Source organism: Neovison vison, chromosome 5, assembly GCF_020171115.1.
Source record: "Neovison vison isolate M4711 chromosome 5, ASM_NN_V1, whole genome shotgun sequence".
NCBI classification, from domain to species: domain Eukaryota; kingdom Metazoa; phylum Chordata; class Mammalia; order Carnivora; family Mustelidae; genus Neogale; species Neogale vison.
The window spans coordinates 35,404,892-35,420,774 of record NC_058095.1 but is presented as its reverse complement, the minus strand read 5'-3'; the positions used below and the strand labels follow the sequence as shown (position 1 = coordinate 35,420,774).

Sequence of the window (15,883 nt, the reverse complement as noted above, 5' to 3'; positions counted from 1 at the left end):
CACCACCCCTAACCCCCTACTCCCTCATCCTGCTTGTACGGGAACATGGACTCTCTCTCTCTCTCTCTCTCTCTCCCAAAATGATTTTTTTTAAATGACATAGAATTGTTGAGAATTAAAGTAGAAATCACATGTTTACAATATTGTCTTTCTGGGAACAAACCACGTCCCCTCCTTGCCTTAAAAAAAAATCTTTAAAATGTAAAAGCAATCTTTTTTACATCCCTTGATTGTTTTGTGGCTTTTCTGACATAATCTTTCTTACTGACTCTATTCTTCAGTTGTTTATGTTTTTATTGCTCTTACACTTTCCTTCCATTATACATATATATATATACCTATATATGTATGTATATACTTTTTTTTTTTTTTAAGCAGGGTCCATGGGCAGAGGGAGAGGGAGAATCCCAAGTAGGCCCCATACCCTGCTTGGAGCCTGACTCAGGGCTCAGTCTCACAACCCTGAAATCATTTGACTTGAGCCAAAATCAAGAGTCAGATGCTTAACTGACTGAGCCACCCAGGCACCCCTCGGCTATATTGTCTGACTTGCTATGATTGTTATGTAGGAAAATCATTACCACTACTGGAAGGAATGTAAATTATAATTACTTAAAGATTTTATTATTTATTTGACAGAAAGAGAGACACTGTGACAGAGGGAACACAAACAGAAGCAGTGGGAGAGGGAGAAGCAGGCTTTCCACAATGTGGGGCTCAATCTGAGGACTCTGGGATCATGACCTGAGCTGAAGGCAGATACTTAATGACTGAACCACCCAGGTGCCCAGGAATGTAAATTAGTAGAGTATAAAGTACTTAGAAGGAGTTTGGTCTTCAAAAATGATTATATCTTTCCAAACAGCTCGATCTACGGAAAGAAAGGAAAGAGCATGAGAAGTTGTAAATAATCAGGAAAATGGAAAAGACTCTTTTCTTTCTTCTTGTAATTTACTTAAAAGACAATGTTTAAAACAAAAAAATATATAATGATGGTTTTATAAGAAATGTAGAAAGAAAATATATGAGAACAATCATACAAAATACAGGAGGGCAGGTAGATTTATTTGCAAATTTTGTTTTCAAGTTATTTCATTGTGAAGCAAGAAGTATCACTTAAGTAGGGGTAAGGGTTAAGTAGAAAGTGGGAAGTGGGAAAAGATACAGTATTGCCTTTAAATAGACTAATAAGTTGAGAATACATGTTATTAGCTTTATTAAAAAATACTGAAAAAATAAGAGAGATGTACAGCTAAGAAGTTAATAGGAAATAATATGAAATATTTAAAAAATAACAGATTACTATTCCATTTATATGAAATTCCCAAACAGATAAAACTAATCAATAATCCTAGAAATCACATCAGTGGTTGCCTACAGCGGGGCAGTTGAGGAGACTGACTGCAGAGGGGCACAGGTAACTTCTGGGGAGATGGAAATGTGCACCTTGATTGGTATGGTGGTTACATACATTTGGACATTTATCAAAAGTCATCAGTTTTTTCACTTAAAAAGTGCAGCTTTTAACAAATATATATATACAATATATATAATAATATATAATAAAATATATATATATAACACCTTTTAAAAAGCTGATTTAAAAAAGTATTGTGTCTTTGACCCAGGAAATATGCTCTGTAAATTCAGCTATGGCACATACCTATAGTTTTTGCTTGCCAGACATCCCTTACCTCACCTTTTGGTAATATCACCTGATTTATGTTTTTTAGGTAACCACCCCTTTTCTACTTGATATAGCCTTGGCGAGGAGTCAGTTATATCACCTTCTATTCCCTTGGCGAAAGTTAGACATGTAAAACAAGCTAGCCAATCAGACTCTCTGTCTTAATTCTTAACTTAAATCTTGAACTTAAATCTTGAGTCATGTGATCTAAGAATTTAAAAGGAATGGAGCTGTTTTATCTGCTTAATGATCAGCATCTTGAAGATGATCAATGTCCTGTTTAATCTTTGCCATAGTCCATGCCCATCACTGCTGTACTTTTCTCCTTTTGGATCTCAGAGGTTCCCTCTTTTTTTTTTTTTTTACTTTTTCAGAAAAAGAGAGAGAGTGCGCATGTGCACACGCACACACGTGAGCCTGGCTCCAGGCAAGAGGGGCAGAGGGAGAAGGGGAGAGAGAATGTTAAGCAGCACAGAGCCCTACTCGGGGCTTGATCTCACAGCCCTGAGATCATGACCAGAGCCAAAATCAAGAGTCAGCCACTTAACCAACTGAGCCACCCAGGCACCCCTGGATCTCAGAGGTTCTTAAAAGACAAAGTTCTTTCTCCTTCCTCAGGGGCACTCTTTGGAAGGCAGCTATGCTCACCACTATACCACCAACGCAGGGGCACTCTTTGCTACTTTGGAATTGTCAGTCCCTGTGACAGGTTGCCAGTGACCATGTAAGGCTCTTGGGCACAGAAATCATTCTGAACAATTCTCGAGCTGCTCAAAGCCCTTCATAGATGCTGGTTACTCCTGGGTAATTAAAGTGAGTCATTCTACTACTCCCATATCATGCTGGGGAGCCCTGTGACATTGTCGTAGGCTCACCTGCTTGGGCCTATTGGCCAACCATTCACACTATGCATTCTTACTGCCTTTCTGGACTCTGCTTATGAAAGTAAAATTCTCTGCACTCAGATCACCATAAATCTTTTTAATACCTCCTCTGGGATCCATATGGAGGTGTGGAGGTGAGTGGTATCTGTGGTCAGGGAGCAGGGTGTAGGACACTTGGTCCATTATCAGATTCCTATACTTTTTTACTTCAGGTTTTCCCTCTTCTTTCTCTTTTCCTGGGAAACTGGAAGGCAGGACGAAACTCTATCCATCAAATCTGTATTGTCTATGCATGTAAGTTCTCTCTGTTTCCCCTGCAGGGCCTAGACTTTTAAAATGCAAAAGTAAAAGAAAAGTCTCCTTGTTTCCCTTTTCTGTGTCCTCTCACTAAAAACAAAAGGCATAGAACCATTCTAGCTGCTGTCTCAGTGCGGGGGAAGGGCTGCTCTTCATATTTTAAAACTGATAAGCACATGAACAAGTTTTATGAACATCCTTATACATATGTCTATTTGAACGTGTGAGGAACCATCTATGAATTAAGTTGAAATTTGCACATTTTTTAAGGCTCTTGATGTGTATTATCTAAACATTTTCTCCAGCATAACTTTAGCCTCTTCAACTACATACTTTCTCTTCTTATCTTTTTGAGATTTTATTTATTTATTTGAAAGTGAGAAAGAGCATGCATGAGTCGGGGGTGGGCAAAGGGAGAGGAAGAAACAGACTCCCACCGAGCAGGGAGCCAGAGGCAGGGCTCAATCCCAGGACATCAAGATCGTGACCTGAGCCAAAGGCAGGCGCGTAACCGACTGAGCCACCCAGGCGCACCTGTACTCTCTCCTCTTATTGGGCTAGATCATCATTCTAATGTGAATTTTGGTGGAACACAAAAATATTTTAATACCCTTCACAGCTATTTGGGTGGCTATTATCCCAAAAAATGAAAAAAAAAAAAAGGAAAATAGCAAATGTTAGTGAATACATGCAGAAATTGAAACCTTTGTGAATTGCTGGTGGGAATATAAAATGGTACAGCTGCTGTGGAAAACAGGGGTGCCTGGGTGGCTCAGTCAGTTAAGCATCTGCCTTCGGCTCAGGCCCAGAGTCCTGGGATAAAGCTCCACATCAGGCTCCGCGTTGAGTGGAGAATCTGCTTCTCTCTCTCCCTCTGCCCCATCCCCCTGCTTGTCCTCTCTCTGTCTCTCCCAAATAAATAAATAAATCTTAAAAAAGAAAAAAGAAACAAACTAAAGTGAATGTTTTTGAAAATTTGAATGTGAAGGAAGTAGATATTTTGCAATGCAACCAACTGTGTGGGTTTTTCCCCCAAAGAGAAGTAGGAAGGCCTATTCACTTATTAATCTAATTACTAAATGCTCACCTTATGTCTGCTCTAGGCTTGGTATCTGTAATACATAATATTTGTTATCTAGTTTTCAAGATGTTTATGGGCCATTGGGGAGTTAAGGCATCCACATGTGATATAAGTGACATATGACATCATTATAAGAGATATTACAGGGTAGATTACAATGAGATCTCTTATTTTTTTTCCTCTGGAATACACATTCTTTCTCTCTTTTGATATATTCTCTTGTCTTAAACTATCATAGACAATTATCAAGGTTTTTTTTTTTCCCACACTTGAAACCTTTCCCAAGTCGGTCTGTGTATCTTATTGATATATCATACATAAAAAATCCCAGGTGTGCCTGGGTGGCTCAGTGGGTTAAAGCCTCTGCCTTTGGCTCAGGTCATGATCCTAGGATCCTGGGATCGAGCCCCGCATAGGGCTCTCTGCTCAGCAGGGAGCCTGCTTCCTCCTCTCTCTCTCTGCCTGCCTCTCTGCCTACTTGTGATCTCTCTTTGTCAAATAAATAAATAAATAAAATCTTTAAAAAAAAAAATCCCAAACTAAGGGATGCCTGGGTACCTTAGTTGGCTAAGTATCCAACTAGATTAAAAAAAAATAAAAAGATCTTATTTATTTATTTGACAGTAGGAGACCCAGCAAGAGAGGGAACACAAGCTGGGGCAGTGGGAGAGGGAGAAGCAAGCTTCCTGCTGAGCAGGGAGCCCGCTGTGGAACTCGGTCCCAAGACCCTGGGATCATGACCTGAGCTGAAGGTAGATGCTTAACAACTGAGACACCCAGGTGCCCCTATCTGACTCGATTTTAGCCCAGGTGGTAATCTCAGTATTCTCTCTCTCCCTCTCTACCCCTCCCTGCCCCTTGCTCTCTTAAACAAACAAAATCCAAAACTGAACCCAAACTCTTCAGTATGCTGTTAACCTCAGTAAATGGGTTCACTACAGATTTTGTCATCTAAGTTAAATACCTGTGTCATTTGTGTATTTTATTATTTTTAAAATTTATTTTAATACAAGTTTTTAAAAAAAGATTTTGTTTGAGAGAGAGAGCATGAGCAGAGGGAGGGGCAGAAAGAGACAAGCAGGGAGCCCAACATTGGGGACCCTGCTTGTCTCTCATGACCTGAGCCAAAGGCAGATGCTTAACCGACAGAGCCACCTCATTTGTATATTTTAACTAAAATGTTTGGTGGGGCGTTGGATCCCACTCAGGCAGGATAATAGTATTTCTCTCAGATTGGCTCAAGGGCTATTATCATATCACTTTGCATAGAGTTACCGTTTTCCTATTTCTATCTCATTGAAAAAGTCAAAATTTTCAGTGTCAGAATTAAAGAACTACAAGTTTGTTTTATATACTTTCCTGTATTTTTTACATTCTGATAATTAGAAAATTTCCCAGAAATTAGAGGTGTAGTGTCATGGCAAAATAAACCTATTTATAATTGTTCAAGTAAATCTGTTCAAGTGTTCTTTTCCCATGAATTTCATTGCAACTAAAAATACTTTGAGGACTGACCTACATTGGAATCGTTATAGCATTACTACATCCCAAACCAACTCATTATCTCCTCCTTAGCACTCCCACAATGTCCTGTGCAAACTATCACCATGTTTCTCACACTGTATTATTATTATTATGTGTCTGTCTTTCCAAGAATAATCCTTAGCCTTTATTACATACAACGGAATCAGCACAAGTTTTCTACCGACATGGGTAAAAGTATAGAGGAATGAGAATTGGATTGAATCTCTCATCCGCATTACTTCTCCAAGCAACAAGAACTTGGTGACAAACCCTTGTGACAAGTTACAGGACCTAGTCATTTTGCCTCTGTGACATGTGGTACCATATGTGTGTCTCAACAGTCTTATTTATGAGGCCCATGTGATTTTTGGTCTGTGGCTAATGGGTGTTGAATATGTGGATTTTTTACTTGGAGGGCTCTGGAAAAGATTCTTTAGTTGTAGGACAAAAATTATTGTCTCTACACTAATACTCTACAGTTAGGTAACTTCAGTCTTATAGCGGAGCCATTATCAGAAAGCTAGAAAGATTGTTCAGTACAGGTTATGAATTTTATCATCTTCATGAATGCATTTAAATGCTTAGCAATATGAAGCCTTGAAAGGGAATAGGTTCAATATGCAGTCTAAGGGGTTGGGTTCCCCTGGGATCTTAAGTGGTCTACCGTGGTATAATAAGCCACCCAACCTTAGTGATACATTAACAACCATTTTATTTTGCTCTTGTGGGTCAAGAATTCGGACAGAGAATAGGAATGTTTGTCTCAGCTCTGTGACGTTTGAGCCCTCATCTGGGAACACTGGAGTGGCTGAGGGTGACTCAAATGACTTGGATTTGGAATCATCCGGAAGTTTCTTCACTGAAATAACTGGCACTTGAGCTGGTATGACTCAAAGGCAGTACTTATCTGGAACTCTTGACTGGAGTGCTTACACATAGGCTTTGCATGTGGCTTGAGCTTTCTGAAAACATGGTTGCCTCACAGTGGTTCCTCTTTTTAACATGGTGGCTCAGGAATCCAAGGATGAGAATTCAGAGAACAAAATGGGCTCTGTATGGCCTTTCCTGACCTAGCATCACTTCTGCTGGACTCTACTCGTGGAAGCAAACATAATCTAACCAGATTCAAAGGAAAGGTACGTATGGGGCACCTGGGTGGCTCAGTCAGTTAAGTGTCTGACTTTTGATTTCAGCTCAGGTCGTGATCTCAGGGTCCTGAGACAGAGCCCAATGTTAGGCTCTGTGCTTAGCTGGGAATCTGCCTGAGGATTCTATCCCTCTCCTATATGGGAGAGCCATATGATGATGGCTCTGCTATAAGAGTGAAATTGCCCCTTCCCCAACTCCTGTTCTTACGAGTGCACTCTCTCTCAAATAAATACATTTTTCAAAAACAAAACAAAACAGGGGCGCATGGGTGGCTCAGTTGGTTAAGCGTCTGCCTTTGGCTCAGGTCATAATCCTGGAGTCCTGGCATTGAGCCCCAGGTCAGGCTCCCTGCTCGGCAGGGAGTCTGCTTCTCCCTCTGCCCCTCACCCTGCTCATGCTCTTTCTCTCTCACTCTCTCTTTCAAACAAATAAATAAAATTTTCAAACAAAACAAAACAAAGCAAAAAAAAGGAAGGTACTTAGGTTCCACATCTTTTTTTTTTTTAAAGATTTTATTTATTTATTTGACAGAGAGAAATCACAAGTAGATGGAGAGGCAGGCAGAGAGAGAGAGAGAAGCAGGCTCCCTGCTGAGCAGAGAGCCCGATGTGGGACTCGATCCCAGGACCCTGAGATCACGACCTGAGCCGAAGGCAGCGGCTTAACCCACTGAGCCACCCAGGCACCCAAGGTTTCACATCTTGATTAAGGGAGTAATTGCAACTTAAAAATGATCACAATGTATATCGCCTCTTAGGAATATTTTTGGACCTGGTTCAGGCCTCAACAGCTCTGTATGCTAGAAGGTCTTCTACCAGATCTGAGGCTACCAAGGCTAAAGGGGATTTACTTTGCAATACAAAGAACCTCTGCCCATCAAAATGTATAGGTGGTCAAGACAGTTAGCTGGCCTCCCCTGTATTCTCCCTTCCCATAGCTAAGAGTGCATGATTCTGGACCTTCTCTGACTCTTCCATCACATATGATTGCTGCCTTTTTTCTGACACACAAATCTGATCTCTTTTCTTCCCTGTTTATAATCCTTCAAGGATTTCCTATTATCTCCAAGATAAAGTCCAAGGCCTTTACCATCACCTATAAGCCCCTTTATGATCTGGCCCGGTCCACTGAAAACTCAGATGCTATGCTGTTGTACAAAATATGGAAAGACGGTGTTTATATAATTAGTGAGTTCAAATCCCAGTTGCTTTGGGACTCATTGATGTCCTAGAGCTCAAGGGAGAACCTTTCTTCCCTCAGTTGATGGTAGTGTACAACAAAAATGGTCTAGTTTCCACTGGTTTCTTTGGTAAGCCAGTCCTTGATGGGTTCTTGTTCTGAAATTAATTCTCCCCTTAGATGCTTAGTCCTTTGTACCGATGCCAGCTATTGGTCCTGACTCTTCCAACATTTCATTCTCAGGGGCCCTGTCCTTCCAGGTAATCTATCTGCTCTTAGTCAGGGCCTCCCACACCATCACACACATTTTAGTAACTTTCAATCTCAAAACAATAAAGGATCAAAAGGCCGTTTTGTCCATAGAGATCCCTCTATATACATTTTTGGATGTCTAACTCTGCCCAACAGCATCCAAGGTCCATAGAGCAATCAATAACTGTTTCTGGGGGCGCCTGGGTGGCTCAGTGGGTTAAAGCCTCTGCCTTCAGCTCGGGTCATGGCCCCAGGGTTCTGGGATCGAGCCTTGCATCGGGCTCTCTGTTCGGTGGGGAGCCTGCTTCCTCCTCTCTCTCTTTCTCTGCCTGCCTCTCTGCCTACTTGTGATCTCTGTCTGTCAAATAAATAAATAAAATATAAAAAAAAATAACTGTGTCTGACACAGCTTAACCCATATAGGAACTGAGCCCAAGTCCTGATTCAGCCAAAACGTCCTAGAACATCTGCATTCAATATCAGGTTTTTCATGGATCCCTTGAGGTAGGGTTGCTGGATAAAACACAATGCCCAGTTAAATGCGAATTTCAGATAAACAATGAATAATTTTTTAGTATAAGTATGTCCCATGCAATATTTGCATGGATAATGTATGGATAATTATACATATTTGTGGAAAGGTCCAAACAGCTTCAAAAGATCTAAGAATTACTGATACAGAATTTGCTGAAGGAACGGATGTGCTTGAGTAACTTGAAATGGGCATGTAAAACTACTGCATGCAACATACTTATATGAAAAACTATTCATTATTTATCCGAAATTAAAATGTAACTGGGCATTTGTGGGGTTTTCTTGTTTGTTTTTTTGTTTTTGTTTTTTTACTTATAAGTCTGCAACCCTTAAGGCCAACCATATCTGTCTTAGGTTCATGGATTATAGAACTGGTATAGACTGAGAAAAGAACTAAGTGTATGTCTTTTTTAAAGAATATTTTATTTACTTATTTGACAGAGAGAGCACAAGCAGGGGGGAGAGGGAGAGGGAGAAGCTCCTCTCAGTAGGGAGCCCAATGTGGGACTTGATCCCAGTACTCTGGGATCATGACCTGAGCTGAAGGCAGGCGCTTAACTGACTGAGCCACCCAGGCACCCCTAAGTGTATTTCTTTTTTACCAAATTATGTATCCATTTAACATAGGAATACCAGGGCGAACTGTAAGAACCAATTCCAATTCCTTTAGCTCTGAATATCAGGATGTATTTTCATTATTGTCTTTGGGTTTTACATTGTTACAGAGTGATTATGAGACAGTGATGAGACAGTGTCATCAATTATGGCCAATAACTTCCTTCAGAGCAGAAAGATACTGCACAAAGTTCTTGAGATGGCCGACTTGGAAAGTTAAGTTACATAAATAGCAGCTGTTCAGGCTGACTGAGGAAGGGAGCTCAAACAAGTACTCTTAATTATTCAATAATCCCCTGAGATTGGGACTAGAACTATCAGAGAAAATTGAAATCTTCATTTCTGTCTTCCCATTAAGTCCTGACACAGCCAGCGATTAACCCCTTTATTCTCACCACTATCTGTAATTCCATAATCAGGCTAACCTTCCTACCAAACTCTTCTACAGAAGTTCTTTTTCTCATTTTTTGGGTTTGTTTGTAACTTTTCTTTGGAAAAAAAGAAATACGGTTTTTAAAAAAAGTTCAAACAAGGCAAATGGGTTATACAATGACCCATAATGACCCTTAGTCCCCGGACCGAAGGTTCCCAGCTTGACTTAGGGACCGCAGTCTAAGGAAGGCAGGGGGTCTAGACCCTTCAGTTCCCGGAATGCATAATTTTCAATGTTCTGATAATGCGCATTTTTGTGATGAAAGGATTCAAACTTTTCCATGAGCCTCAGAAAGTTCCATGCCCAAGAACTCTCGAGGCACAATTTGCTGAAAGGACTGACGCGCCTGCAGAGTTCGGCAGGGTAGAGAGTTACTCCTCCCAGTGTAAAAAGCCCACTCCCAACCACCAAGTCCGGCCCCCTCAGAAAGTACGTTCTCTGTGGAAACAATCAAGGATCTTTTCTCCCCAACTTTTCCGCCTGCCGCATTCCTTCCCTCTGGCGCGTCGGCGTGCACTGACGTCATGACGCCGCACACGCAACCCCGCCCCTGCAGAGCTCCGCGCTGGGACGGAACCCGGGTTTCTCTCAAACCCGGAATGTGAGGCCTGGGCTTGGCGCTCTCTGGCTCCGTGCCCCCTGTTTATCCGGGCCTGCGTGCGCCGCTGCTGCCCTATAGCTCGCCCCGGAGGAGCCAGGACGGCCGTGTGCTCCTGCCCTGTGCCCGCGTGGCTGCCGCCGCCCGTCCGAATCCTCCGGGGCCGCAGAGGAGTTCGCTACGGAGGGAGGCGGGGGCCTTCGGGAGGAGGAGGCGGAGGAGGCGGAGGAGGAGGGAAGGAAGATGGCGGCCGTGGAACTAGAGTGGATCCCAGAGACTCTCTATAACACCGCCATCTCCGCTGTCGTGGACAACTACATCCGCTCCCGCCGAGACATCCGCTCCTTGCCCGAGAACATCCAGTTCGATGTTTACTACAAGGTACGGGCCTGCTCTCCGCTCCCCTGCGGCAACCCGGGGGCCGCACCCCCTTCCACGTCTGCGAACCCTCGCAGTTAACCCCTCACCCCTCGTAGCAGGATCGCCTCCCGAGACATCTGGTGCGGTCTCTAGGTTGCCAATTGGAATACCCTGTCTCCATGTCCTCTGTCTCAAGCTCTTGGGCCTTGATTGGTATCTCTTCCTAATGAGACTCCCCGTTTTTTGGTGTTCCCTCCTACACTGTGCCCGCTCCCCCGCCCTCAGTTGGGTAGGCCTTTTGCGTGGACTTCCTCTATTGCGCCCCTGTCCCACTCAGTCCTTCACTTCCAGCCTGTGCCTTCCGGATATTTTATGCCCTTTACCCAGATGAAGTGTCAGCATTAGCTGAACTTTTTGCTCTGCTCTTATCCCCCCTTCCTACTTTCTCCTTTTGCCGCCCCTCATCCCAAGAATCTTTTCTCCTTCGTGTTCTTCGTTTCTCATTTCTCATCCTAATCGAGAGGGAGTTGAGGATTTACTGGAGATAGTTGTGTGCTTTATTCGCATATCTTTTAAAGCTTTGGTTTTTGTTTATACTTGGGGTCGAATTGGGGATTTTGTTAATATGTGAGTGGTGATAAACTGTTTGGAAGGAAAGGGGGAAATCTTTCCTGAAGGAAAAAAAAATGCTTTAGAATTTAAATTATGTTCATGTATTTGAAAGTTGCAATCTTGCAGCATTCCTGAATAGCTCCCCCTCAGAAATCTGAACAAAAAGTCTCCCAAGTCACTCTCCAAGGAGTTTCAAGGGTAAGTGTCTTAGACGTGGACAATTTTTGCAATGTTTGGAGAGGGAGGAGAACTTTATGAACTCGGAGCCTCCCTCCCCCCCCCCCAACATTTGAATGTGAACAGTGGACTTATTATTCAGTCCTCATTGCCTTGAATCAGCGTGGATAACTCTCCAGTAGTCTCCAGTAGCCACCCGTGCAAAATGTGACCAGAAGTGGAGTATGACTTATTTTTTAGATCTTAAATACTTCTTGATTAGTAACTTGGCTAGAACACAGCGTAAACTGATATTTAACAGATGTGTATGTTCTTATATATGTATGGTGTTTGTGGCAGTTGTTTTATTGGGAAGATTGCCCACTTTCTCCACCCCAGAATAATTTTTCAGAAAGCAGCTGACTTGCTACATTTTACTAAATCCAGCTGCATTACACCAGTTCTAACAATTCAGATGGCTTTTTTTCCTCCATAAATATTTGGAGAAGATTTATTTTGGTTATTAATTTTATTATTTGGCCCTGAGGCCAAAACCTCCCTTCATCCTAAATCCCTTGGATAAATTGATTTACTTTTATATGTATCTAAGGAAATGTTGTATATTTAAGATTCATTCCTCCCAAGGTAGGATGAATTTGAAATTTGTCTTTCCCAGCCTGGGGAACTATGGTTTGTGTGTATGCTTACTCTGTCCATTATATTAAATCTTATGTAATCTTTTACACTCCTAAGAGGACATAATTGGAAATTCAAGCAAAATACGGTTACTGCTTGAATTCCCTGAGTATACTTGACCATCTTCTAATAACTTTTGCTCCTGATTGAAGCTTTTCATTTGAAGATTATTATTAGTGTGTACAGATGGTGCTTTTGTCACATCTTCTGATTCACGTAAATTCAGAGTTTTAATATTGCTTCTTTTTGGTACACTTCTAAATTGTTCTGTCTGATGAAAGTGTGGCAGTGTGCTAAAGTGCAGGAATGTGCCTGGAACTGTGTTAAGTGCTTTTACACGTGTTGTCCTGTTTAATTCTCAAAAGTAAACCATGGAGTAAGGCATAACCCTTTCTTAAAGGTGATAAAATTAAGTAATTAAGTCAAGGTCTAATACTTAGTATTTAGTTTCTGTGTTCTTGCTTTCTTGCTTGAAAAGATTTTGCATTTTGAAGTAATTGATGAAAGACATTCATAGAACAAATTCCTGGACTTGAATCTTTGATGGAAATAGAAGAAGGAGCTTCCCTTACTTTAAAATGTGTTACCAATACATAAATATAAATACTTTTAAACATTTGAATGCATATGAATATAAGATCCTCATCCCCTGCCCAATTTGTGAACATTTTAAAGCTATTTACAAGTTTGCAATTTTATCCAATTTAGAACCAAGGAGAAAGGCATTATCAGATTCCTTCAGCAGTCCCCACTTCCAGCAATAGGCATAGTCACATACAAAATTAGAATATTTGTGGAACCAAAAAATACCCCAGTCCTCTTGATTGTTGTAGTTCAGTGTGACTGTGTTAATTTTTTTGTGAGTAGCTTCAGGCAAAGGCATAGTCTTTGGACTATTAGGAGATGGGGTTATGGAATGAATAGATGAGGTAGGCATGCTGACTGCTCCCTAAAGAAGGGAAAAGAGAGAGGTGTTGACATATAGAAAGGGTAAAATGTAAAGAGATTTTTTTTTTTTTTTAAGAATGGAAGACATTAGAATATATTTATTGGCTGAATGGCAGAAACCGAAATGGAATGAGAGTCCAGTTGTACAAGTAAGGTGGGAAATGAATGAAGCAGAATTTCTGGACAGGAGAATTAATTAATGAGTCTTACCTCTTCCTTCATCATGCATAAATTAAGGTACTCGTCTTAAATTGAAGTATGTATCTAAGGAAGAAGCAAGAATACTTGCTTCTCTGAGATCGGATGAAAAAGTGTTGGGGACATCAAGTATCAGCATAGTGAGGTTTGCAAAGAATGGTTGTCATGAATGGGAAGACCATCAGCTTAGAGGAAGGGATAAGAGTGGTGGTTTCTGTTTTGAAGGCCAAACTGAAGTTGAAAATGGCTGCTGATGTATATGGGAAGGGAAGTTCACCAAAAAAAATGTGTTTGAAAAAATAGCAAGTGGGGAGCATCTGGGTGGCTCAGTTGGTTAAGTGGCCAGCCCTTGATTTCCACTCAAATCATGGTCTCAGGGTGGTGAGATCCAGTTGGCATTGGGCTCTGTGGTTGCCAGGAAGTGGGCTTGGGACTCTCTTTCTCTCTCCCTCTGCCCAACCCCACCCCCATGGGCTGTCTCTCCTTTCTCTCTCTCTCAAATAAATTTTTTTTTTTTTTAATGACAGGTGGGAAAAAATGAAATTTTTAAAATGACAGGTGGTATAGATGGCTCAGTAAAAACCCATATTTTACAAAATAATGTTAATGAATCTGAATAGCTTTTAACCAGGGGTGCTCATTTAGGTATAGAAATGGAAAGATAAATAGAAGGAATTATAAAATTATATACCAAGTGAAAGCAAACAGAGTGAAGGGCTGATTTTTTTTTTTTTTTTTTTTTTAAGATTTTACTTATTTACTTGTCAGAGAGAGAGCATAAGCAGGGGGAGGCATAGAGGGAAAAGCACACACACACACACACACACACACACCCCGCTGAATAAGGAACCTGACACAGGACTCAATCATGGGACCCCAGGACCATGACCTGAGCTGAAGGCAGATGCCCAACCAGCTGAGCCACCTAGGTGTCCCTGAAGGGCTGGGTTTTTTTAAACAATGAAGTTTATGATCTTTTAAACTGCTGAACGGTCTATTTTGTATCCTATTCCAATTACAAAATTGTCCATAGAGTTAAGTTTTGGTTAGGTAAAGTGTTTCCATAATATGTTCTACTTATTGTTTTCAGTCCTAACGACTTTGGCTTTTATTATAATTCTAAGTCTTGTGCTGAAAACCATTAATAACTTTAGAGTTATTTTTTTCTTTTTCTATGTATATTTCTGTTGTATACCTATATAATGCTTCAACTAATTTTCTGATAAACTTTTTAATTGTTAACAAATTGAAAAATTCTTCCAACATATTTGACTGCCAGAGAGTTAATAATATTTTCATATGAAGAGCTCTTGGGCATAATAAATTGAGAACTTAAACTATGGGGTAGGAGCATAAAAGACCATAAATAGCCCTCCATACCATGTATCTCTGGATGGTAAGGTAATATGTTATAAATAATATCAGCTCATCTCAGTTTAAGGTGTGAATATGTCTGATATATGAATCAGGCACTCAGAACTTGATTGGTATAGGAAAGTGATTAAATATTGACTTTGGGGGAATTGATTATATGAGAATAAATGAGTCAAAGAAATTTTGAAGATGCACAATACTTAAGAGAGATGTGCGTTGTAAGATAGTAAAGTATATTAGAAAGCCACATATTTTAAAACAGTGTAGCATTGGGGTGCCTGGATGGCTGTTGTTAAGCTTCTGCCTTTGGCTTAGGTCATGATCCCAGGGTGCTGGGTCAGGCTCCTTGCTCCACCGGGAGTCTGCTTCTCCCTGTCCCATTCCCCTGCTTGTGTTCCCTCTCTCTCTGTCTCTCTCTGTGTCAAATAAATAAATTTAAAAAAAAAAGTGTAGCATAGGCACAAGAACAGCAGAGAGATTATAGAACATAGGAAGCAGTCTAGATAGAATCAGAGCATATTTAAGAATTTTTAAATGAGGGTCGCCTGGGTGGCTCAGTTGGTTAAGCCGCTGCCTTTAGCTTAGGTCATGATCCCAGGATCCTGGGATTAAGTCCTGCATTGGGGCTCCTTGCTCACCGGGGAGCCTGCTTCTCTCTCCCCCTCTGCCTGCCACTCTGCCTGCTTGTGTGTGCGTGTACGCGCTCTCCCTCTCTGGCAAATAAATAAATTAAATCTTTAAAAAAAAATGTTAAATGAGAAAGTTATGGGACAATGCTATAATTTAAATGGGGAAATATATAAAAATATTTTGGGAATCTCTCTGTTTAGAGAAAAGTTAGACCCTTATGTCACAACATATAGTAAAATGACTTTCAGGTCAATTAAAGATTTAAATATTGCTGGGACTCCTGGATGGCTGTTTGTTTAGTGTTCAGCTCTTTGTTTTGGCACAGGTCATGATGTTTGTGAGATCAAGCCATGTACTGGGCTTTTGCTTGAAATGGAGTCTGATTAAGATTCCCTCTCTCCCTTTCCCTTTGCCCCTCTCCACCCTTGCTCTCTCTCAAATAAATGGATAAAATATTTAAAAACATTTAAATATGTTTAATTATGGCAAATGAATATTTAAATATGGCAAATGAAATCATAAAAGTTTCAGAATGGGTGCATGGGTGGCTTAGTCAATTAAGCATCTGACTCTTGATTTCGGCTCAGGTCATGATCTCAGGGTCATGAGATCAAGCCCCGTGTGGAGTTTCAAGCTCAGCTCACAGAGTCTACTTGTCCCCCTCCCTCTGCTCCTC

The 15,883-nt window shown here is 41.0% G+C and overlaps 1 protein-coding gene across 2 annotated transcripts in view; it reads left to right on the top strand.

The window, feature by feature from the left end:
* Window positions 1–10,188: 10,188 nt before the first annotated feature.
* Window positions 10,189–15,883, top strand: part of APPBP2 (amyloid beta precursor protein binding protein 2) — a 63,345-nt gene continuing 57,650 nt past the window's right edge. The window contains exon 1 of one of the 2 annotated variants that reach the window (XM_044248507.1): window positions 10,189–10,614. In XM_044248507.1, coding sequence (XP_044104442.1) covers window positions 10,477–10,614 — 138 coding nt within the window. In that variant the 5' untranslated portion in view covers window positions 10,189–10,476. Of the gene's footprint in view, window positions 10,615–12,474; window positions 13,243–15,883 lie in introns of those variants that run through there. The other variant, XM_044248508.1, reaches the window with a different exon arrangement.